Raw genomic sequence first — 24445 nt, 5'->3', positions numbered from 1 at the left:
TTTAGAAAACTCTACCTTAAAAATAAACATAACTTAAAGAAAAAAGGTTGTCGCTATGATCAACTAAACACTCGTAATCTTTGGTGACTTTGTCGACACCCATTTGTACCTTCATATTACAAAAAATATCATACAGATTGTTTACATTAAGTAAATAGTTACTAACGTTATACTGTTGACGGTGACAGTGAACGTGACATCACCGAGGACTCTCCTTAAATATGCTGTCATCTGAAAAATAAAGCGGACACATAATTTTTATTAATCAATCATCATATACAGTAAAAAACACTTTCCATTCATTTAATTATGACGATTATCTATTATCATCATTCTCATCATCCTCATCATCATCATCATTATTATTATTATTATTATTATTATTATTATTATTATTATTATTATTATTATTATTATATTGATCTGTTGGCGTGGCAGAAAGCATATTATCCCTAACCACTGTGGGTTAGAATCCCAGTAGCGACTTATATGTATCTGTATGATGAAGCTATCCAGCTAGCTAACATCGTAATTTTAACCACGTGCCCGCTCGCTCGTGCCTTAATTAATGCACGAATTAATGCATCTTAGGTATTCCTAAGCTAGTAATACAGTGTGGGTGTGACTTATAACACAGCCAAACAATGAGCTTGTTATGTTATAGAGGATCAGAACCAGGTATATTGGGTCTGTGAATATGATGTAAAATGTGCCACGTCACGATAAAACCAACATAGTGGGTTTGCGACCAGCATGGATCCGCGCAGTCTGATCAGGATCCATGCTGTTCGCTATCAGTTTCTCTACTTGTTATAGGGTATTTAAGCGAACAGCATGGATCCTGATCAGACTGCGCGGATGCGCAGGCTGGTTCGGATCCATGCTGGTCGCAAACCAGTTATGTTTGTTTTTGTCGTGACGCGGCTCAAATATTGATATGACATCGTTTTCTAGTGGTAACAATTTTTAAGTTATATTCTTATCTACAAACACTCAAGATCAAATGGTCAATTATTAGTCAACCCCAAGGATAAAACAGTAATAAATCACATCCAAGGGTTAAACAATAATAAGACAAATCACATCCAAGGGTTAAACAATAATAAGATAAGTCACATCCAAGGGTTAAACAATAATAAGATAAGTCACATCCAAGGGTTAAACAATAATAAGACAAGTCACATCCAAGGGTTAAACAATAATAAGATAAGTCACATCCAAGGGTTAAACAATAATAAGTCAAATCCAAGAATAGAATAATACGTGTCTTTTGAAGTTTGTAATACCTTATATTCATTTACATATTAATTTTTGTAATTTTTCTTTCACCATTCATGTTGGACCCATAGTCGTTTACTTGCGGAGAAACTGGTTAACATAGGCTAGGTTAACTGACTGCCACGATATGGCCGAAAGTTTTGTTAAAATCAGTGTAAAAACAGTCAAACAAACAAACATTTTTTATACTTGCAGCCCTCTATCAAAAAAATCTGTATAACTTAACAAAAAAAATTTTTTAAAAGGTGGCGCAGAGGATCTGCCTTATATTTATATTGAATATAAATTGTGTTTGCTATGAAAACAACAATTACCTTTGTCTTGAATTCCTCTTTATATTGAGCATTTGTTAAGGTAACTTGTAAATTTCCTGTTAAAGTATGTTCCAAAGTCAGTACAATGTTGATCGAAACTGTCGCCGCTAAATAGGAAAAAATAGAATGCTGGATTAGATAAAATGCACTGAAACGAACGAACTATATTCTTTAAATGAAATTGTTAATTACTTAATTAATATGTTATTGACAGGATAAAGTTAGGTAAGAAGCGTTTATATAATCATGGATATTGGACTGTTCCAAATTCAATACAGGTGCGAATACATTACACAAGCCAGCAAATAAAGGCAAATATTCTCAGGAATTATTGTAGAACATTGTAGAGTGTGCACATACCTGGAAGTGCCGCGGTGGTTACTCCCGGGGAAGTATCTGTAAAAAACAAAAGCAATAAAAGGTTATTTATGTACATAGATATGAATAAAATTTAAAAACCATATATTTGATTTTCACATTTGTAAAACCATTAAGTTATTAGGCATCATAAACTGTTAAGCGCCAAGGTAATTTCATTATTATTTTCATGATTGGAAGACCTTCAAAATATTTAACATATTCTTATGAACACTGTGCTTTAATAAAATAGTGTTCTAATATAATAAAGATGAAATTTTAAAAAGTATTTCGAGGTTTAATTTTTTAAAGAATACCTGTGACACAATTTCCGTTTGTATCTCTTACATAGCCCAGCACACACGAGCACTCGAACCCTTCCACTGTATTATGGCAACCCTCATTGTCCTTCGTACAATTGTCCGTATTGTTTGTACATTCATTTATGTCTGTTTGACACCGAGAACCTTCCCAGAATGCGTTACAGCGACAAGTTCCGGTGATATGGTCACATGATTGTGTTGGGACTAATGTATTGGCGTTAACACAGTTACATGACGTTCCACAATTGTCGCCGTATCCATTGTTAGTGCATGCTGTAATATAACACATTGATATATATTACACTTTTAAAATAACTTATTACGATTTTTTGCATTGTGTAGCCAATTAAAATAAAATAAAATCTTTATTTCTATTACGATTAGTGATTGCAAACTAAATAAATGACTATCAATTCAAACTGAAGACATTGCTCGTGCACTTATAACTATATTAAGAATCAGTACATGTTAGTGTTTGTCGTTTTGTTAGAAAAAAAACATTACCGTTGCAAACATCTTGATCTTTTATATACCCTGTCTTGCAAGCACATGTGTAGCTTCCTACATTATTCGTGCATAATTCGTTAGCACCACACGGGTTTGTATCACACTCGTTGACATCATCAGCGCACGTGACGCCTTGCCAACCAGCTTTGCATACACATCCGGTCACGTGATCACAACGTACTGTATTATCACCGTTGCAGTTACACGGATTAGCACATTGTTCTCCCCAACTTGCGGAACACTCTACAGTGGAGTTAAAATTATTTGTTTTATTTAATTAATATCAGTTCTATTCCCATTCTTACATGCTAATAAAAAAATGATAAAATATTTTAAACTACATTGAGCAGTGATTTTCTTAACGTCATTTGGTTTATTGATGTTATATTTGACGTCATATAACGTGTAAGCAATCCTTTTTTATGCTGTACCTTTATCGTTTTCACTCGATTACCTTATCTGTTTGGTGAAGGTGATAGAATCCTTTTTAATCAATGTGCAAGTCGAAGCGTCGATAAGTAAAATAACGTCATAATAGTGTTTTTCTTGGTTATCTATTATAATATCCATGTATAACGGAGTTCAACTCTTATTTAGGGAGGGCATGCCAATATTTTCTCACCTCTTGAAATACTATTAGACACAGATAAAGAATGGAACTAAAAAGAACTGTATTCATTATCCAGATAATACCCTAGGTTCTTTCATGATGATTGAATTTTCATTCAAAATATAAACGTATACCAAATGGGTCTAGGAATTTCCCATTTAGCGAATTTGTGTTGAGGTTAAACCTGCTTGGAATAATGGTGAGTAATATTTTTTTATAGCATGAAACAAGAATTATCATAATATACAACACTGTATACGTTTTGTAAACTTACGTGTACAATCATTTCCGGTTCCAGAATATCCTATGTCACATGAGCACGTAAAAGAACCAATCGTGTTGGTGCATTTCTGATTACAATTGTCGGTATTTGCCGTGCATTCATTGATGTCTGTTAATACAAATTATAGAACGTCAATATACATTAAACGCCTTTGGTTCATATGAAAGTACCGGAAAGTGGTATTTATAATGCTAGAGGTATATCGCATAAATCTAATTTAAAAGTGTTGCTGAGTTGGTTAAACTACAGAACGGTAATAGGTAGTCTAAGGTTCGAGTCCCGACGAAACTTGGAAATTGATTGATGCACGCTAGAATTTGAGATTGGCAGAACAATCTGTGTATTATTTGTTTTGTGCTGTCGGACAGAATAATCTTTGTATTGCTTTCTTTCTATTGTCAGATTTATAATATTCCTTGTGTGTGAACTTTATGAGAACGTTCTGTCTGGCTTCAATTGAAGAGGTTCATATACATGTATATAAGGGACCGAGTACCTCAGCAAATAGGGACATCAAATAATGCAAATTTTCAAACCATTACATACAACTCTTTAAAACTTTAAAATACTTGAAATTTATTTTATCATACCAGGGTAACAAAATTTTTTCGGACCAGGTCAACAGTTGTTTGAATATTATTATTATTTAAAGAAACTTTCTGGGGTTTTGAATAAAGTATTAGATTGTTTTTTCACGTTTTTACCTATACACTGCTGGTTGCTATCTTTTTGATAGCCTGCATTGCAATTACACACATATGAGCCGTCGTTATCTTCACACGTGGATAAAAGTGGACACGTGAACGTGTTTCTCGTGCATTCGTTTATATTCAGATTACACGTTGTGCCCTCCCAGCCAGCTTTACATGTACAAGTTCCATCCACAGAATTACAAGATGCGGTATTACTTGGTACGCATGCGCAAACATTCTCACAATTTTGACCGAAAGATCCTTGCTCACAAACTGAAAAGGAAAAAATCGTTTGGTAATTATTGTTCATGTAGTATTATTTATATATTTATATATTTTTAGCTTTGCATGCACATCCGGTCACGTGAACAGATATCAGCGGGATGACATAGATGTAACACTTGCTGAACAATTGCGTCTAACACTATTTCAATATGTCGCCTGTACAAAACAAGATCTATTTGCAGCACTGTATAATGTCCAAACGCCATGATACCATTGACGGTTGCTAAAGTTTGGAACACATAGACCATATCAATCATATCGCTTCATATAAAAGGCAAGCCCAGATCACCAGACACAAGTTAAGAAATCCTTATAATTTTGATCAAGCATTTACAATAATATATTAAATTTTTTATGTATTATATGATTACGCCGCTATTGCGCGTTATAACAGTGTGTTACAAAATTGATACAACACCCTACCTTTGCACATATCGTCTGCTGTCTTTATAAACCCAATATTACAGTTGCAGACATATGATCCTTGGGTATCCTGGCATGTAGAATCTGCCGGACAGTCGAACGTGTTTCTCGTACACTCATTTATATTTTGATTACATATAGTCCCTTCCCAGCCACCATTACATGTACACGAGCCGTCAACGGCATTACAGGTCTCTGTTTTGCTGGTAATACAGGCACATTTCTGTCCACAGTTTTCTCCGTATGTCCCTTCATTACACACTGCAAAATGAAACCAAAAATAACAAATAAAATTCTGTTATTCAAATTAGATTAAAAGACATGAACATTTAACCATTTATCTGCGACAAAAGAAAAAAAATGTGATATAAATATTTCTACTTCAAATAAGATAAAAAAAAAAGCATGTCATATGAAAATTTAAACATTTATCTGAAACAAAGTTTTTCTACTTTATAAAAAGCGCGTGAAGTTGTTTTTCAGCTAATGGTTTAACCAATAAATAACTAACCATATGTTAAATTAATGATGTTATACCATGTGACTAGGTAACAATGGTGTTATACCATGTGACTAGGTTACAATGATGTTATACCATGTGACTAGGTGACAATGATGTTATACCATGTGACTAGGTTACAATGATGTTGTACCATGTGACTAGGTGACAATGATGTTATACCATGTGACTAGGTAACAATGATGTTATACCATGTGACTAGGTGACAATGATGTTATACCATGTGACTAGGTGACAATGATGTTAAACCATGTGACTAGGTGACAATGATGTTATACCATGTGACTAGGTAACAATGATGTTGTACCATGTGACTAGGTGACAATGATGTTATACCATGTGACTAGGTGACAATGATGTTATACCATGTGACTAGGTGACAATGATGTTATACCATGTGACTAGGTTACAATGATGTTGTACCATGTGACTAGGTGACAATGATGTTATACCATGTGACTAGGTTACAATGGTGTTTTACCATGTGACTAGGTGACAATGATGTTATACCATGTGACTAGGTGACAATGATGTTATACCATGTGACTAGGTAACAATGATGTTATACCATGTGACTAGGTGACAATGATGTTATACCATGTGACTAGGTGACAATGATGTTATACCATGTGACTAGGTAACAATGATGTTATACCATGTGACTAGGTAACAATGATGTTATACCATGTGACTAGGTAACAATGGATGAAATCTTTAGATATGAGATTATACATAACTTCAATAAACACCATCAAAATAGTGTACTCGTATATACTATTTTACTTTTACTATTACCCTGCTGCTTAGCCTTTGCCACCAGTAAAGAGCCGAGCCAGCCTGTAAATTCTTCACATTCGTCAAGTCTGACCAGGCTCTATACTAATGGCTGACATTAGATCTTGCTACCCCTGAATTGATCATGGACAGTTCCAAAATGGTCGCGCTGGACAAATTTATTGATAAAATGGGGGCATGCGCTTTGCAATTCATACCTTGACAGACGTTTTCGCTTGTCAATACATATCCAGCTGCACATTTACAATAGTAAGAACCTTCAGTGTCGACGCATGCCGAATTCTCAGGACACGTGACTGTGGGGCATTCATCAATGTTATCTGCGCACGTGGCGCCATTCCATCCTTCCTTACACGTGCACGCACCATCAACATTACTACACGATTCTGTGTTTGCAACCACACAATTGCAAGGCTGTGTGCAATCGTTACCATATGTATTATCAGTGCATTCTAAAAGAAACAGTAAAACTCGAAACTTAATATCAGACTTTCAACTATCAACTTTCCATCAACATAACAGTATTAAAAGAAAATAACTGGAAGCTGTCATATATAAAATTATTCATCTTACAATAAAAGGTAATTTATCAAATTCAAACTTTTCATAAAAATATATAAATATTAATGGAAAGTCTTGTGTCAATAAATACATGTAATGTGTACGTAGTACGTACATACAGAGCTTGAACTTGTAAAATGGATTTTGGTGAATTTATTGCAGCATTTTATCTTATTCTACCCACATATTAATTAGTATTTCTAGCGGGGAGTTTTATTTAATTTAAAAAAGTGACTTAAATTCTGTACACCAGCATTTTTTTTGCAAGCACATTCACTTAAACCATTTCAAACCACTAAGGATATACATGTACAATATACAATGTAAATGGCTTTAAACATTTTGCTTGTCGACTATTAAATCTGTTACGTAAGAGAGCATCTGTCCAGCAAAGGACACTAGCTCGAGAATCTTAGGTTCCTTAAAGGGAGACACATGCAAAATTTTCTTTTCTTCGAATTTTTTTTTTTCAATATTCTATAAATTTTTTCCACAGGAACAAAAACTTCTCCCTATAAAGAATAGAAAACTACGAGAACGTTAAAGTACCTGTCAAATGAATTTCTAAGACTTATTTTAATATTCACAATATCTGTTATTGTAATTTCTAGAGTTTTTCTTAGTTATATGACTAAATGTTTTCAAACTACTCAGTGACTCTGTCGGCGTCTTAATTTCCTTTAACATGAAGATATAATTACGCTTTAAGCAAGCCCAAAAATTTATAGTATTTATTCAAAAATTCATGCTAGGACTTTAAAAATGTCATTTTAACATGATTCGAGTAAAAAAAGATTAATTTAATATTTTTGTCATTAATTTGCGAAAATATCCCTTTATCATTAAAGTAAACTTCAGGAACGGACAGCATAAGTGACAGGCATGATCAAAACATGATCAAAACAATAAGATAAACACAAATCTAAATGTAACCTCCATCTTCTATTTATAGAACTTTGTGATTTAAATTCTTTATAACATTCTAAGAATCTTGTTATTTGTTACGTAAATGGTCATAATGCTGCCTAGCAATTCAAAAAGAAACATTACCAATGCACGTGCTCCTGTCCGTGTCTAACTTAAATCCGTCCAAGTTACACGAGCAAGTATATCCTCCAGGAGTTTCAGCACAGTCTTGTGAGCAGGGACTTGGGTCAAAATTGCATTCAAGTATATCTGAAAAGATACAAATATTAAACACTCAGCATTTGAGCCGCGTCGTGACAAAACCAACATAATGGGTTTGCGACCAGCATGGATCCAGACCAGCCTGCGCATCCGCACAGTCTGATCAGGATCCATGCTGTTCGCCATTAGTTTCTCTACTTGTTATAGAGTTGCAAGCGAACAGCATGGATCCTGATCAACTGCACGGATGCGCAGGCTGGTCTGGATCCATGCTGGTCGCAAACCCATTATGTTGGTTTTGTCGTGACGCGGCTCATTTATATTCTAAAGTCACTTAAGCTACGTCATAGGAAGTGAGAAGTCAACAGCTATAATCACATCTGCTAAATCTAAATGATGAGAAAATATACACTATACTGGTTTGTCGTGTCTACCATAGATCCACATCATTATTTTGAGACTGACTGCGCAATATAAATGCCAGATTTAAACTGCACAAATACCGCTCTTTGATGCATTCCCATGGCATAACTCGTGATTGTTCTCTGTTTTTTAATGTTGTTCGTGCGGTTCTAGCCTCTAGCTAGAATTATCAACACAACCTTAACTTTACAATTTTACACAAGTCACTACAGGGTATGTGTGACAGGAATATTGGGAAAATATTTGTTATTAAAGAATTTAAAAAAAGAAATTATTAATACATGGGGAAAATGGGAATATTTACAAAGCATTTTTCAGCGTGTACGATATTTATGAAAATAATAGAATCAACCAAAATTGATTTGAATGAATATGAAACTTCACACAATACTGTAAAATATCATCTATATGAAAGTAAAAAAAGTTTCAAAATGACTATGAAAATGTATATGAAAACATGTAAATGAAAGTAAAATTGTATTTTTATAAATTCATTCATTAATTATGACATAGGCAGACATACACATATATTTTACCTTCACATACTGTTGTGGATCCTGTAACGAACTTGAAACCTGCCTTGCACGTACATGTTGCTGTCCCACTAATTACAGCACAGTCCGTGTTTAATCCACATGGATTGGTCACACACGTTTCAGCGGCTTTAAAGATAAAATGTACATGAATGTGGTAATTTTGTTGTTTCTTTGTTAAAACGAAGAAAAAAATAATAATTTTCAAAGCATACAGTATTGTTTTACGATAAAGAAGATACAGTTCTGTTTTACGATAAAAGAAGATACAGTACTGTTTTACGATAAAAGAAGATACAGTACTGTTTTACGATAAAAGAAGGTACAGTACTGTTTTACGATAAAAGAAGATACACTACTGTTTTACGATAAAAGAAGGTACAGTACTGTTTTACGATAAAAGAAGGTACAGTACTGTTTTACGATAAAAGAAGATACAGTACTGTTTTACGATAAAAGAAGATACAGTACTGTTTTACGATAAAAGAAGGTACAGTACTGTTTTACGATAAAAGAAGGTACAGTACTGTTTTACGATAAAAGAAGATACAGTACTGTTTTACGATAAAAGAAGATACAGTATTGTTTTACGATAAAAGAAGGGCGTTAACGAGACTTCAAGTAAAATTTAATAATTTTAAAATGATTATCAACGTTTATTTTTATAGAATTTTCGATGACATTCTACATGATAAAGACAGTGTATTCATGCCCACAGGGCTATTATATCCTCATTTATTACTTCTTCCCCACACGGTCCGTGCCACGATATATTACCAAAAGCCTAAAACCATAGAACTACGATATTCTGAAACAGTCATCTTGGGTATTTAAAACGACATAAGTTGTAGAAAGAAATGAATGGTCAGAATAGTATTGAAAATCAAATATATTGTTGTTGTTTTTTTGTTCTGTAAATAAGTGAATGCGCCTCACATTTTCCCTCCGTCTACTTAGTTTGAATAATCCCGCATTTTTGAAAAAAATGCCTAAATGAGTAATTATATTATAGTCAAATCCGACATCAAATGATATATTTAAAATATCGTAAAAATATTTCCCTTCCCGTCATTAAAAAAAAAAGAGAAAGAAAAAACAAAAACCTCAGAAGTGTCCTTTTAAAAAAGCAGTTAAATAACATTAGCGAAGATGAGTTATTGTTAAAGATATGAAGTTTTCAATCAAAGTTTATCAAGACGGCATTCAAGCATATCATGATACCTGTGCACGTGACCCTGTCTGTAAGGTCAAGGTTGTATCCATCGTTACAGGAACACCTGTAGCTTCCAAGTGAGTTGGTACATACTTGAGTACAGTCATGTTGACTTTGGCATTCGTCAATATCTAAAAAAAATGTTGCGAACAACGATGCAAGCATTAAAATTGTTTCATTAATTTCATAAATAATTTTAATAAGAAGTGGTTAAAACAATATCATAAAATTTAATAAAAGTTACTTGTTTAAAAGTTGAAAGATCAAATCTCTGAACAATACAGAACAGAACTAAGGCTGGGTCTACTAGACAATTTGATGTTGCTCTGTTTAGAGGGACATAAATGTAAACCTGTAGAGCATGACCCTACACCTCGTGCATTATTTCAGGCACGCCATGAACCTGGGTAGAGCCGACATTATGCTGGAAAGCATCTATACGTGCAAGCTTTCAATATACTTGGCGGGATTCGAGTCCACAACCCGAAAGGCAAAGAGAATCGTTGGCAACCACATTCACAATCGGCCACAGTTTCCTTTCTCTAAAATCACAAGATTAAATGTTAAGAGTTGAATTAAAAATAAACACATTATAGGTCACAGAGAAGTATTCTTACCTTCGCATTTACCATCTTTCTCCACAAAGCCAGCAAAGCATGAACATGTATAGCTACCTACAGTATTGTCACATTTCTGCTCGCAAATACTAGCGGTACTCGCACATTCGTCAATATCTATAAAAATATCAAAACAATATTGTTTCAATTAATATCATAAACATTGTTCTTAATATTGAAAATTTAAAATAATATACACGTGACAACACAATACATCTATAAAAGGTAAAGGTCTTGTTTATTATAGTGTCACCCCTACTGAAAGGGCCAGCCATTTTGACTTATGAGACACCTTTTGGTTGCATACCATGTACCTCCCAATTCCTACCACTATGCCTGGCGCCAGGCGGATAGAAATCGGTAACCATTCATTTTAACTACCTCGCGGCTCACGAAGCGGCCATTTCGGAACGAGTCCCACGAGAAACATTCATCCTTCAATTAACGCTCCCCGTGGGGCTCGAACCTTCGACCTCCCGAACCGAAGGCGGACGCCTTAACCACTAGGCCATCGGTACCGGTTATCTATACTTGAATCTTAAGTTACGAAAAAATGGATACACAATGTAAAGAAAGGCAAATAGACCGTCAGTTAGATAATAAGCTCGTCAGAGGAGGAAAAATGTTTGTCAAGGGAGGTAATAAGATATTAGAAATATCATTTAACGCACTCAAAAGTAAATTTTTCGGAATATTCAGATGTACGACAGATTAGTACGTGTGTACTGAAATACTTAATAATGCAGGTATCATATTACAATTTGCATATACACACCTTCACATACGTTATTTGCATTTTCTTTGTAACCCGATTTACACGGGCACTGGTAACTGCCGGGAATATTCACGCACTCCGTGTTGGCCGCCGTGCACGGCGAGTCAACGCATTCGTTTCTGTCAACATCACATTTATCGCCGCTCCAGCCTTCTTTACAAACACAGCCCGTTACAGGATCGCACTTTTCAGCCCCAGCGCCACAAGCACACTCATTTGCACAATTGACACCATAGTGTTCGGAGTCGCATGCTGAATAAACAAAAGATAGGTATAAAACAAAATTATAATAAGAAAACAGTCTGTATGCTTCATGCTTCCTGCTGAAGATCATGTCTTTTATACAAGAATTCCAAGCAAACACAGTCACCTGGTATTGTTCATTCTCATACCCGTCACGTTGTTTTTGTTGTTGTTGTTGTTGTTGTTGTTGTTTTTCATCTGTTGTTGTATTTTGTTATAACATAGCAAAGGGACACAAATATCAACTTTTGATATCAAATTCTTTATAAATAGTTATCTTGGGGGTTTAGTTTACCTAAATTTATTCAAATATACACGCGAAATAGAACAATGCAACAAAAGTAAATGGTCCGCGCAACAAGTTCTTACACCATTACATTAAGCCCTTCATCTTAGGGACGGGGAGGATGTTCTATAACATGTAAAAATGTAAAGCATCACTATAGGGGATCTAGACGTTTTCTGAAAGATTTAGATATTTGAGTTGGCGGGCATCGACCTCACAACACATGGATTTGTTGTCAGACATGCTGTGTTGTCACTAACCCATTGCGGCGCCGCCTCCTATTCTAAAACGATTGGACAGCACACAATTTACAAGATAACGAGAGTGACGAAAATTACGTCATGAATATGCAAAAATAACCTTTCCTGCGTTAGTCACGTAGTAGAAATATAGTGTTAAATGTTGCCAAATCAGTCATTAATTGCATATAACATGTAAATTAATTCTTCAATTGTGAATATTTTTACTTTTCTTTAAAACTTAGTACATTTTTTCCAGGTTGGTTTTCCTGAAATATTTTAGCTCACCTAGAGGCACGCACCTTTAATATATATTCTGCCTGTCCTAAAATTATTTTCAATGAAAAACAAATACTAAAGGAGCAATTTCTAATACACACCTGTACAAGTAAACTTGTCGTTTTCCAGCTTGAACCCGGGACTGCAAGAGCAAGTGAAGCCACCGTTCACATTGACACATGTATCTTTCTCACTGCATTTATTCAAGTTCTCGTTTGGATCACATTCGTTGATATCTAAAGCAGAGATTTATCAATGTTAATTATTTGATTACAGTGTTAAATCTTTTTTTCTCGTATAATGACAAGACCTAAGTTTAAAGTTGACACAACGCCCATTTGACACAATCTTGTCTATAGAATTCATAAGCCGTGCTCATAATTATTCATATATCATGTGAATTGACTAGTATATTGCATGGAATAATATAAAAAAACAACATTATTTCGAATTAATACATGAAATACATACCAATACATGTTTGGTCGTCATCACCAAGAATGAACCCAATTCTGCACGAGCACTTGGGGGCATCATTAACAAACTCACAGATATGTGAGCAGCTGACGGCAGTAAACGCCGCGCATGGATCCTCAGCTATAACAGAAATAAATAAATAAATAAATAAATAAATGTTCCTTCTTTGTCTATAATGTCAAAATCACGAGAAGTGTTAGAATTTCTAAATGTCAATATTTTTCTAAGGAAGGTCAAACGTCGAAAGCTAAAGAGAAACGTTTGTTTTCATTGAACATATTACATATATATGTATTATTACAGCTTTAACACAGGAATATATTTGTTCGGGTTTTTTTTCTGGTGTTTAACATATTTTTGGTCATAGCTCGGCGGTCCATCACCCTTACTCGCTTTCCTGGATAACTAACCAGTAACTACCAATTCCTCATCAAGTATAAGACCATAAGACTTATTGTCCGATCATTATATGGCAGTTATAGTGTTTAAGTATTTTGCATTGATGTCAAAATTACCTCTTCATTTCCGATTTTGCTACCTTAATGATAAATTTTTCACATTCTTTTTGATAAGCATCTTATATACTTTGATTTCATTTTAATAAATATATATTAACAACTGTTGCTCATTCTAAAGAAGAAAACAAATTACTTTTAAGGCATAGCTGCCTTATTAACTTTACACGCTCAGCAAAGGAATGGTATGGTAAATTGTAACGAGAGTAAAGTAGGCGGTACTAAAGTTTTGGAGTTCCTAATACCGTACACTGCGCTACATTTCGCAGTGACTTAGGTAAGGCATTAGATAAATATATTATATAATAGTGATATATTTAGTAAATTAGTGAAACATACAGAGGGTACACGTTTTTCTGTCATCATTTATGGTATAGCCAGATTTACACAAACAGCTGTATCGGCCGATGTTGTTCACACAGATATGTTCACAGCCAGATACCCCATCTGTACATTCGTCTATGTCTACAAATATCAATTAAAAATTATTGATTAGTGTCTATAAATATGTAAGGATACATTTTAACACATTAAGAAGTAGTATGAATTAGTATTAGTAGCATACTTACATATGATGCAAGATTCTTAGTGAAATAAATAGATATTTCACGCAATTCTAACATTAAATTTGTATTTGTTATTTTTTTTTCTATACCGCAATGTACTACAAAGGCTGGATTTTGTAAAAGGCCTTAATTATACATTATACCATTCCAAGTCCTATTTCCATTAACGTAAGACGGGGAAAGTCTTCCAAAGTAAGTTTATATAGACTTCAATAATGACTAAATATCTTTACATACACTGTCACACAGTTAAAACCAGAATTTTTGGCTAAAGAGTAACTATTTGTTGCATAAATGCTAAACTGTAAACAAAGAGACGGGTACTTTCGTGGGTGACTACTACTTTAGACTGTTCTAAAAAATGTCTAGAAACATTGCATATTATAGCAATGACAACCCCTACGTTGTTAATGGTAAAGTTTCCTGACAATATTTTATATTTTTTGTAATATTACTTTCAACGTTCAACGGTCATTTTTTCAACATGTCGGACTGTAATGAATATGCCGACAAGTTAAGTTTTGGTAAAGCTGGTGCTTTCAAGTGTAGAGAGTAGCTTGCATACCGTAAACGTAAAGTCCCAGTCAACCCCTGTCTGCAATATTAATTTGTTGTTTCGGCATGATGAGCGCTCTTTAACGTTTCCATTTCATCTATAGATATTATTTAAAATTGTATTCTGGCAGAATATAAAGCATTGGAATTTGGTGATATTAAAAAACGGTTTTCCTTTACCTATACATTTCTTTGAATCCGTAGGGTCAACTCTGTAGCCTGAAGGACAGCTGCACGAGAATCCACCTGGTGTATTCGTGCACACTTTTTCACATGTATTCAGATTTATATCATTACACTCATTGATATCTGTACGAGAAAATAATCATTTCATTGCATATAGTTCATGGTATTATATTGTGGGTAGTAATTTCACAATGTCATTAGATATAAAAGTGTTTAGTTACTACAGATAAATGCATATCATTATGACAAAAGGTATACAATTTATCATGTAATTACATAGAAATCATGGTTTTTATTGGTAAACTATCGTGCATTATTTCATTGCAACTGTTCTTTTTATTTATTTTATTCAGTAAAATACAAGCATTGTGTCGACATTTAAATCAGTTTTGCATTTAATTTACACATACTAGTACTTATAGTAATTATTATAATAACGTTTTTGTTACAAGCTTATAGTTATATGTAAAATACGGTTGACATAAATGAGCCATGTCATGACAAAACCAACATAGTGGGTTTGCGACCAGCATGGATCCAGACCAGCCTGCGCATCCGCGCAGTGTGATCAGGATCCATGCTGTCCGCTATCAGTTTCTCTACTTGTAATAGGGTTTGTAAGCGAACAGCATGGATCCTGATCAGACTGCGCGGATGCGCAGGCTGGTCTGGATCCATGCTGGTCGCAAACGCACTATATTGGTTTTGTCGTGACAAGTGTAAAGAGCCGTCGTCTTACCAACACATTGTGCATTCTCGTCGGCTTTGTACCCTGCAAGACAGCTACACTTGTACGAACCAACAATATTTACACACTCTTTATCGGTGTCAGTGCAAGTACCCAGTGTGTCACATTCGTTGACGTCAGTTTCACAATTAGTTCCGGTCCATCCGGCACCACAAACACAACCGCGAACTGGATCACAACTTGTGGCGCCAACATCGCACTCACATTTACTTGCACAGTCGGCGCCGAAGAATGGCGGTTCACAGGCTATGCGAAAAATAGTTCGAGTTGCATAAATTCCATTAATTGTCTTTATATTATAATTATATAAAATAATATTGAATACATAAATGTCACTACATTCAATCGGAGAAATAGCTTTAACAAAATATTATTTTGTGTGAACGAAATTAAATAGACATGACAACTGTATATTCCAGGCGTATAATGTCGTTTAAGATAGCAATTATTCTATAAAAATTCTGATGTGTACCCAAATATGTCTCATATGAATTTAATGTATCATGAATTAAAATTTAATGACTTCGTGATATTCACACAAGTATTAAAGAGCAAATATGAACAAATTTATTGAGTGTGTATGGGGAGGGAGGTAAATTCCCTGGGGCCCAAATGCCCGTACCAGATTCAATGTATAATATGTAAATTTTAATCAACCAAAGAATGAAAGCAAAATCAGCCCTAAATGATAACCGGGAGAACATACTTGAAAATTTGAAAACAAAGGTCAACATTTAAAACAAAAAGGCAGCCAACACAAAATCAAGTCTTGAGGGGCAGGAGAGAAGGCGCAACTTTGCAAAGCTGCTGTAATGTTTTAGATTGTTTTCTGTGGTACAACTTTTGTTAACAGCTACTTTAAATATTAAAACACAGAATTGTTGCACGTAAGGTACTATTTCACAAAGTGGACTAATTAGAAAATGTAAAGTTACTATAATTGTAAATACCTACCTTTACAAGATACTTTGTCGTCTTGTAGCTTGTATCCAACATGACAGCTACACTCAAACCCTCCTTCATTATCTTTGCAAGTTTGATCACATGGGCTAGCAGTACATTCGTCTATATCTAAATCATTAAATATTCGTTACGATTCGAGTTCTGTATTATTACGTATACATTAAGAGATTGAAAAATATTTCTAAACACGAATAGTAAGGAAACCAACTACCGGTATTGCAGTAGGTAAAACTTCTATTCTCTGTGCCAAAATAACTGCATGCCTTCATTATCTTTAAGACATATGAGTGTGTTTTGGTACCAGGTTTCTCTTAGAAAAAGATATAATAAAATTTATTTCCAAGTGTTTATAAACATAAATAACTACACCAATGTGTGTCGTTTTTATATCCATTGAAATTATAGATGTAGCTTACTTGCGCACGTGTTATCGCCTTGAAGACTGAACCCGGCTTTACAGAAACATATTGCATTATTGTCCTTATCAAGCGTGCAACCTTCTGCCTTAGAACAGTCAATTGCGTCACATCCGGTGGGTAAAGCAGCATCTGTAAATATGATAATTATGAATGAAAAATTGAATGCAATAGATGGTTAAATGCTGTTAATTGTTTTCCTTTCCATTTCTATTATTGTAATTATTATTATTTTCATCATTAATATTATTTAGCTGAATGAATAGTTGATCTTGTTCGTACGACATGTAATATACATGTATATAGGTGTAATAAGCATTTGCCGACGTACCAAAAGGCACTTTTGATATTTTTGACAGTGGTTTAGACATTTTGAAAGCTGAGGAAAGTGCATTATGTATGTACTGCCTTGGATTGTATTAACAATTTTAAGTACAGCGAGCAGAATTCTGAAATCAAACACTAGACAAGTAAAGAAATGACGTCAAATATTTACCTTTAGCGCATGTTTTTGTGTCTGCGTTTATAGTGAACCCAGTTTGGCAAGAACAAGTAAATGCTCCAGCCGTGTTTTCACAGATCTGTTCACATCCACTTGTTGACTCATCGCATTCATTGATGTCTGAAATTAAGCATTTGAAGTGACATTATGCCCATCTAAGGGTATTAAATTGGTGAAGTGAAAGTTTAAATAAGTTTAAAGTTTGCCATAATTCCTTTCAATGTTATTCTTCGCATGGAAGGCAAATAAATCACGTGGCTAGGGAAATTTTCTTAAGATATCCATCGGAATTTACCTGTTATGTTCAATTTATAAAAGAAGTAGAACAATTTTGGAACTTTTACCATAACATTTTTCCAATATCGTATGTTAGTCAGTCGCCATTATAACAGTCAATCTTTTAATAAGCTAAATTTCCTTCAAGAACTCATCTATTTCTGTATAAAGCAGTAATGTTTATATTGCAACAATCATTTTTTTGTTAAAAACAATCATTTTTCCTGTTTTAGCGCCATATGACTTAGCCATAAAACCAAGTATTACAGCTAAAACAAGCTTGTATATTCATATATTTGCCAGATAACAAGTTATTTTGACTTAAGAACTAATCTGTTTCATTTCTGAACAGAATTGCCATGTAAAAAAAAGTGACGGCATGCCCGAGTAGTTAACGCGTCAGACTATAAATCGAATGATCGAAAGTCGCATGGGTTGAAAAAACACCGTCAGAGTCCAATCGTTGTTTTCTTGAGCAAGAAACGTTTGTACTGGTTAGTTCAAGGAATGAATTCGAAAGTGTGTCTATAAGAATATAGCTTCCGACACAACCGAAGTAAAATAAATTATGTATGCACTAAAACAAATCGGATAAATCAATGAATCAATACCGTTACAGTCTTTTTTATTCGGGTCCAGTCTGTATCCATTGTTACATTCACATTTATAGCTCCCATCTATATTTATACACTGTTGACCACATATTGTAGTGTCCGTGCATTCATCAATGTCTGAAAATGCAACAGACATAAACTATATACATTTTATCCTAATTAACTTCATCCATTTTATTCTAATTTCATTTCATTAAAATCTCTTTAACTAAGATGTCGCGTGCGAAGTTGTTTAAAGGACATGTTTTGTTTAATTAAGGTGAAATAAGATTTAGTAAAATGTCTCTTACCTTTACATTTTGCACCATCGGCTTCATAACCAGTTGGGCATGGACCACATGTAAATGCGTTTAAGCTCGGGTTGGCTTTGTGTTCGGCGGCTACTGTGTCCGTACAGCCACGATCAGAGCAAGGTTTAGCAAAACATCCATCAAAGTCGTTCTCACAGTCGGCACCTTTAAATATGATTACAAAGTTACGATTATAAACAGTATCATCATCATCATCATCGTCGTCGTCGTCCTCGTCATCATCGTCATCGTTGTCATCATCATCGACGTCGTCGTCGTCATCATTATCATCATCTTCGTCGTTATCATCATCGTCATCATCATCGCCGTCATTGTCACCATTTTCATTGTCATCATCATGTTTTTGATCCAAATTAATATGACCAATGTAACACAAATACGAATTCTACTTTCCATTCTCTTAACTTTTATCTTTATATTAATATCTGTACATTTACTTAAATTTATGATTAAAGCAATGTAGGACATGCGCATTGTAAATATACGCTTAATTGATGAAGAAAATAAGGACTGATAATGTTATACCGTCATAATATTCTTCACAGGTGCAAGTTGCATATTTGAAAGTGTCTGTTTCCCGCGCATCTTCACGTATGTTGTCATAGTCGCAGACACCACGTGAGTTACAGCCGGTACACAGTACTATGATGAATTCTAACGCCGGCGATTCTGCGCCTTTGTCGTCCTTTACAACTACACTGAATAAACCAAATAAGCCGCGTCACGACAAAACCAACGTAATGCGTTTTGCGACCAGCATTGATCCAGGATCCATGCTGTTCGCTATCAGTTTCTCTACTTGTAAAAGGGTTGGTAAGCGAACAGCATGGACCCTGATCAGACTGCGCGGATGCGCAGGCTGGTCAGAATCCATGCTGGTCGCAAACGCACTATGTTGGTTTTGTCGTGACGCGGCTCAAATGTTTAAAATGTTTGATAGCAATGACTAAAGTCATGATAAATTGATTGCTTAAATGCCAATTATCCTCAAGAAACGATTTTATTTTTTAAAAGCTTTTTTATTGTTTTGGTTGCTGTTATAGTTCACAAAAGGTTATTTTTTGCCAATTACTAGTACCTTACCCATCTTTTACTTCTGTTGCTGTTTGTCAAATAGTACACTTATAGCTAGAGTCATTAAGTATTTTGTATGGAAGTCAAAATACTACTTTGTTTACATTTTCCTACTTAAATGGCAAATTATTTTACGTTTAGCGCTACTTTCTTCAGGTCATTAGCAATTAACATGCTCTAAAACGATCATTTAAACAGTTGAACAGTAGAATAATAGAATCTTTAGGAAGAGATATTGTTGACTTGGTAATTGTGTAATTAAGAAAAAACTGATACAGACTATGCATAAACAAGAAATATACTTATTGCATGGTCATATAAAGACACTCCAACTTAACATGCAGAATATTGGCCTGTGGTGGCACTGCGTACATTATTTCAAACATGTGTTGAATACGAATTGATTAACTGAACTAGCTACCTGGACTGTTTCCTTAAATTGTTCACACACTCGCCACGTAAAAACATTCGCAACCTACTTCTTATTATGTCACATCTTGAAAAAGATCACATATCATATTTCAATATTATACATACAGTATACAAAATTATTGTTGATGATAATTAAATTACCTTAGAGATACTGGGTTTTCATTTTGGACAGATAAATTGATTTCATAAGTCCCAGCAGTTGCTGAGGCGGCTAAAGTTGCAGTTGCTGTTGAATCTATCAGCTCGGCTGTTACAGTGCCGTCATCTTGCCCTACTACAACAATCTTCTTATTCTCATTGATCATAGTATGAATATAGTATAATTCATCCTTTTCTATTGCTCCGCTACTTGGTGCAACGTTAGGAATTTCGTTGGCTGAAACAAATAAAATATATAATATAAATTATATCTGTAGAATACAACACATTCTCTCTGCGTGTCGATGTGGATATAAAGTTTCATTTGGGTAAGGTATGGATAATGAACAGTTATCGTAAATTAGAAGTAAATTAGAGCCTTACAATATTCGAAATAAGATCTATACAGATACAACAGATATATCAATCACACACACGAGTAGAAAAAATATCTATATAATTATCATTTAAATACATTTTGAACATTGAACGTTCATGTAGGCTTTATAATACTAAAGCAATTTTTAACTTTAATATTTTTTATATTAAAGCTGCATTAAAGAGCCCAAATATTTCACGAAAACCAAAAATATAGTAAGATTTTAAATAAGAAAAGTAAACACATTCACAATTCAAGAAATATTTACATGTTATATATAATTAATTAAGTATTTGTCACTTTTTCTACTGGGTGACTAACGCAGTTAGGGCTATTTTGGTTATTCTTTTTCATTTTTTTGTGGTGAAATTCGTAGATCTAAGTGTTGTTTACAACCTATAAATTGCTTTCTTTGTTGACTTGACTAGAGTTTACTTTTTGAAACATTCTAAACATTTTCATGAAAATCAGTATTAATATGGAGGCATGCTGCTTTAATGTGTTCTTTTTATGTGGGGGTTTGTGTCTGTAAGATTTCTGCGCACTTGAACTCCAAACAGTATTATTGCGCTCCAGGTAGTGTTCATGATATTTCATTTCTTAGAAAAATCAAAGCGCGCACGAATAAAGATAATGATTCTGCAAAAGAACTAAACAAAAATAGTTTATTAAATTTAAAACGGTTTATCGCCCCACCTCCTTTATCTCGTGGTAAAGAGAAACGAAACCTTGGAAATGGGAAAACTAGCGACTACAATATATCACCTGCAAGTGCTTTGTCTTCAACTGCCTTTCCAACAGCTAATTTGGTATCTTGGGCAACGTTCAAGTCGTTGGTTATAGAATAATCAAAAATACATTCTATCTCGTTTTCACCACCACATTGTATTTTGGCTTCTTCCAACTTTGCCGGATCAATATCTGCTAGAAACTTTGGTACGAAATCCGGAAAGCTAAATTGATCGTGGCTTTTTCCTTCGGCATATTTAAATATGCTTTCCTCTGCAGTGGTTATCCCTGAAAATGTTATAATGATATATCAATGAAAATATCTAAAATGTATTGACAATTTGATAACTGTAACAAAAGAATTTGTATTTGATTAGTAACGTTTCTATGAAAAGACAAAATATTAATATTTTACGCACAAAATATTATTTACATACATGTCTTTCCAAACTGTTGAAATATTTCTTTGTCGTTGGATGTATCAGGTATAGAAGTTGTACTTCCTTTTGGAATCAAGTCATCCGATTTATCACCATTGAAGTTACCTAGTAACCCGATCATTTGACCTTTAAAATCATCACCCGCAAAAGAAATGCTGTACTGCAGTAGACCATTACTTTCTGACACGGTAAATCGAACACCTATACAAATAAACAACAATCAGATTTATTTGAAACAAAAAACAACAACAAAATGTTCAATGTAGCCATTGCACAAAAAAATACTTTAATTCTGTGACATTAGAAAAGGCGGGAAAATATAGATTATTGTATATACTAGTAAAAATAATCCATAAATAATATGATACCATGAAGAATTCAAGCGAACTTCGGCATAGTTGAGCATAGATTAGATTTATTAAAGGGAAAATAAAAGACGATTAAATCGCTTGGAGAAAAAGAAAAGGACAATTGAAACTCTTAGCACAAAAAGATATATACTTTATTTTAAAAGAAACATGGACATACTGGTTTGTTTATTATATTAAGTTCTTTAAAGCACTTTATTGGTCAGTTATTGTGTTAACCTGTTCCAACAATAATGTCTAAAAGGAGCATGTTGGTAATATAAAGAAAATGTAGTGTAGGGGTATTGCGTGTATTGCTTCGGACTCATTATCGGGATTTTGTGGATTTATTTATTGAGTTTTATATATGATTTCTGGTAAAAACAACCGTAAAACTGTCAGTTGTCATGACTTAAAACTCTATGTCAAGCAGATTTCCAAAATATGGTTTGATAAAAAATGGCTTTACCCCTTGTACATTTGATAATCATGTATGCAAAATTATGTCTACAATACAATACGATATTGTTAAATTGAGAAACAATAGTAATCACGTATCCGCCATAGATACGCGAAAACAACAAAAAAAACTGGATAAAGGGTGATTCCTCGAAAGCATTAATCACAATTACGTGACAATTGCAGACTCGGTTTGATTGACTCTGCACACGGGGGAAAAAGAAAAAGTGCAACACCCCTCACGCCCTGAGCGGTTTTCAATTTTCATCAAATAAAATGCTGGTTTCTAATTATCCCAAAGGATCAGAAAATATAACAACACTGATTTTTCGTGAATTTCCATGGCTTATGTCGATCAGTTATAGATCGTTTTTTCCAGACACAAAAAAAGAAATCATAATCAACTAAATATTAATACGTTGCGGCGTTGATATATATTGTAATGGACATTCTATAATATAGATCAGTGTTATGTGCTTCCAAAACAAACTTGTTTTCTCTCGTTCGTCCTGATGGGCAATACAGTAAAAATGTCTTTGAAATGCTTACTTACATATTATGAAACATTAGAATCATTCTATATGTCACACAAAAGCAAAGCAAATTATAATTACCTATTGCGTTAAAGAATGCCACTAGTTCTTTGTCTTCTCGTTTTAGATTTAAATCACTCTCTGTGAAGGAGAGCGTATTACTTTCAAAATCACTTGTTAAGTCTATCCAGTTATTATCTCCAATTTTAACCGCCACACTCATTCCGCCGGTCTTGATTTCAACTTGGACGAAATTTTCTAAGCCTTTAACTACAAACGCAGAGAAAACTGTAGCCTCTGATAGTCCGTCTGTGGTCGCAAGCCTTGCAGTCCGTGTTTGAATTTCTAGTTTTGGATTTGCGACATTGTGTTTTATAAGCAAGTATTCTCCAAGGCCATTGAATGTATAATCGAGTCCATCAAGTGTAGCAAAATGAGGATCGCCTCTACCAAATCCTGTCAATTAATTTTTTTTATATAAAAATGAATGCTTAGCAAATCACTGATTCAACAGTTATTTTGATTTAACAGATATTTGGTTCCAAATTCTAAAGTAATGGCAAAAGCAATGAAATGTTTGGCTTTTTTGAAACATATAAGCAAATTTATAAAAGACATAAAGATTTAGTTTTGTTTTGATTTCTTATTTAAAACATTAGTATTAACAAATAGTTTTCCTGTAAGCGAATAATTATTTTTTATAAACAAATGAAATATTGAGAAATACCGACGAAATAAAATGCATATTTTCATTTTCCGTATTTTCACTGTTAAAATTTATTTTTCAGTGCAGTGAAACATGTTTTCCATATTTTCACTGGTACTTTGCCGGACTACTTTCTTCTTAATTCTGCCAAAATTTAAGGGAAATTCTTTCAAATTGTAATGTCAATATATAATAAACAGAAAATTCAAGCTTTTTCTATAAATACAGGATACTTTTTCATCTTGTGGTATGAAAATTATCATATTTCATTCGTCGCTATCGCCACTCATGAACTATTTATATACATTGTACATACCACTCGATGAAAATATCTTGTATTTAGAGAAAAAAAACTTCAATATCCTCTACATATTAACCATATCCCTGCTGGAATA

The 24445-nt window shown here is 33.9% G+C and overlaps 1 protein-coding gene across 1 annotated transcript in view; it reads right to left on the bottom strand.

Annotated features, from left to right (window-relative positions):
• The window catches only part of LOC132726509 (fibrillin-1-like), a 56535-nt gene that overhangs the window by 6100 nt on the left and 25990 nt on the right, over positions 1–24445 (bottom strand). Inside the window, exons 14-42 of the mRNA XM_060711838.1 lie at positions 23426–23800; positions 22003–22206; positions 21602–21853; positions 20461–20695; positions 19339–19511; positions 18793–18957; positions 18500–18619; positions 17607–17732; positions 17111–17242; positions 16686–16802; positions 15723–15977; positions 14978–15106; positions 14016–14141; positions 13156–13281; positions 12786–12920; positions 11638–11889; positions 10863–10979; positions 10254–10376; positions 9036–9161; positions 7999–8124; positions 6585–6839; positions 5073–5333; positions 4377–4637; positions 3664–3780; positions 2777–3022; positions 2267–2545; positions 1953–1988; positions 1593–1699; positions 167–231 (exon numbers count right to left, since the gene is read on the bottom strand). Coding sequence (XP_060567821.1) covers positions 167–231; positions 1593–1699; positions 1953–1988; positions 2267–2545; positions 2777–3022; positions 3664–3780; positions 4377–4637; positions 5073–5333; positions 6585–6839; positions 7999–8124; positions 9036–9161; positions 10254–10376; positions 10863–10979; positions 11638–11889; positions 12786–12920; positions 13156–13281; positions 14016–14141; positions 14978–15106; positions 15723–15977; positions 16686–16802; positions 17111–17242; positions 17607–17732; positions 18500–18619; positions 18793–18957; positions 19339–19511; positions 20461–20695; positions 21602–21853; positions 22003–22206; positions 23426–23800 — 5041 coding nt within the window. The remainder of the gene's footprint in view (positions 1–166; positions 232–1592; positions 1700–1952; positions 1989–2266; positions 2546–2776; positions 3023–3663; positions 3781–4376; positions 4638–5072; positions 5334–6584; positions 6840–7998; positions 8125–9035; positions 9162–10253; positions 10377–10862; positions 10980–11637; positions 11890–12785; positions 12921–13155; positions 13282–14015; positions 14142–14977; positions 15107–15722; positions 15978–16685; positions 16803–17110; positions 17243–17606; positions 17733–18499; positions 18620–18792; positions 18958–19338; positions 19512–20460; positions 20696–21601; positions 21854–22002; positions 22207–23425; positions 23801–24445) is intronic.

This window comes from Ruditapes philippinarum, unplaced genomic scaffold, assembly GCF_026571515.1.
Source record: "Ruditapes philippinarum isolate M1 unplaced genomic scaffold, ASM2657151v2 ctg1045_1_1_1_1, whole genome shotgun sequence".
NCBI lineage: Eukaryota > Metazoa > Mollusca > Bivalvia > Venerida > Veneridae > Ruditapes > Ruditapes philippinarum.
This window is presented reverse-complemented; position numbering and strand designations above follow the sequence as displayed.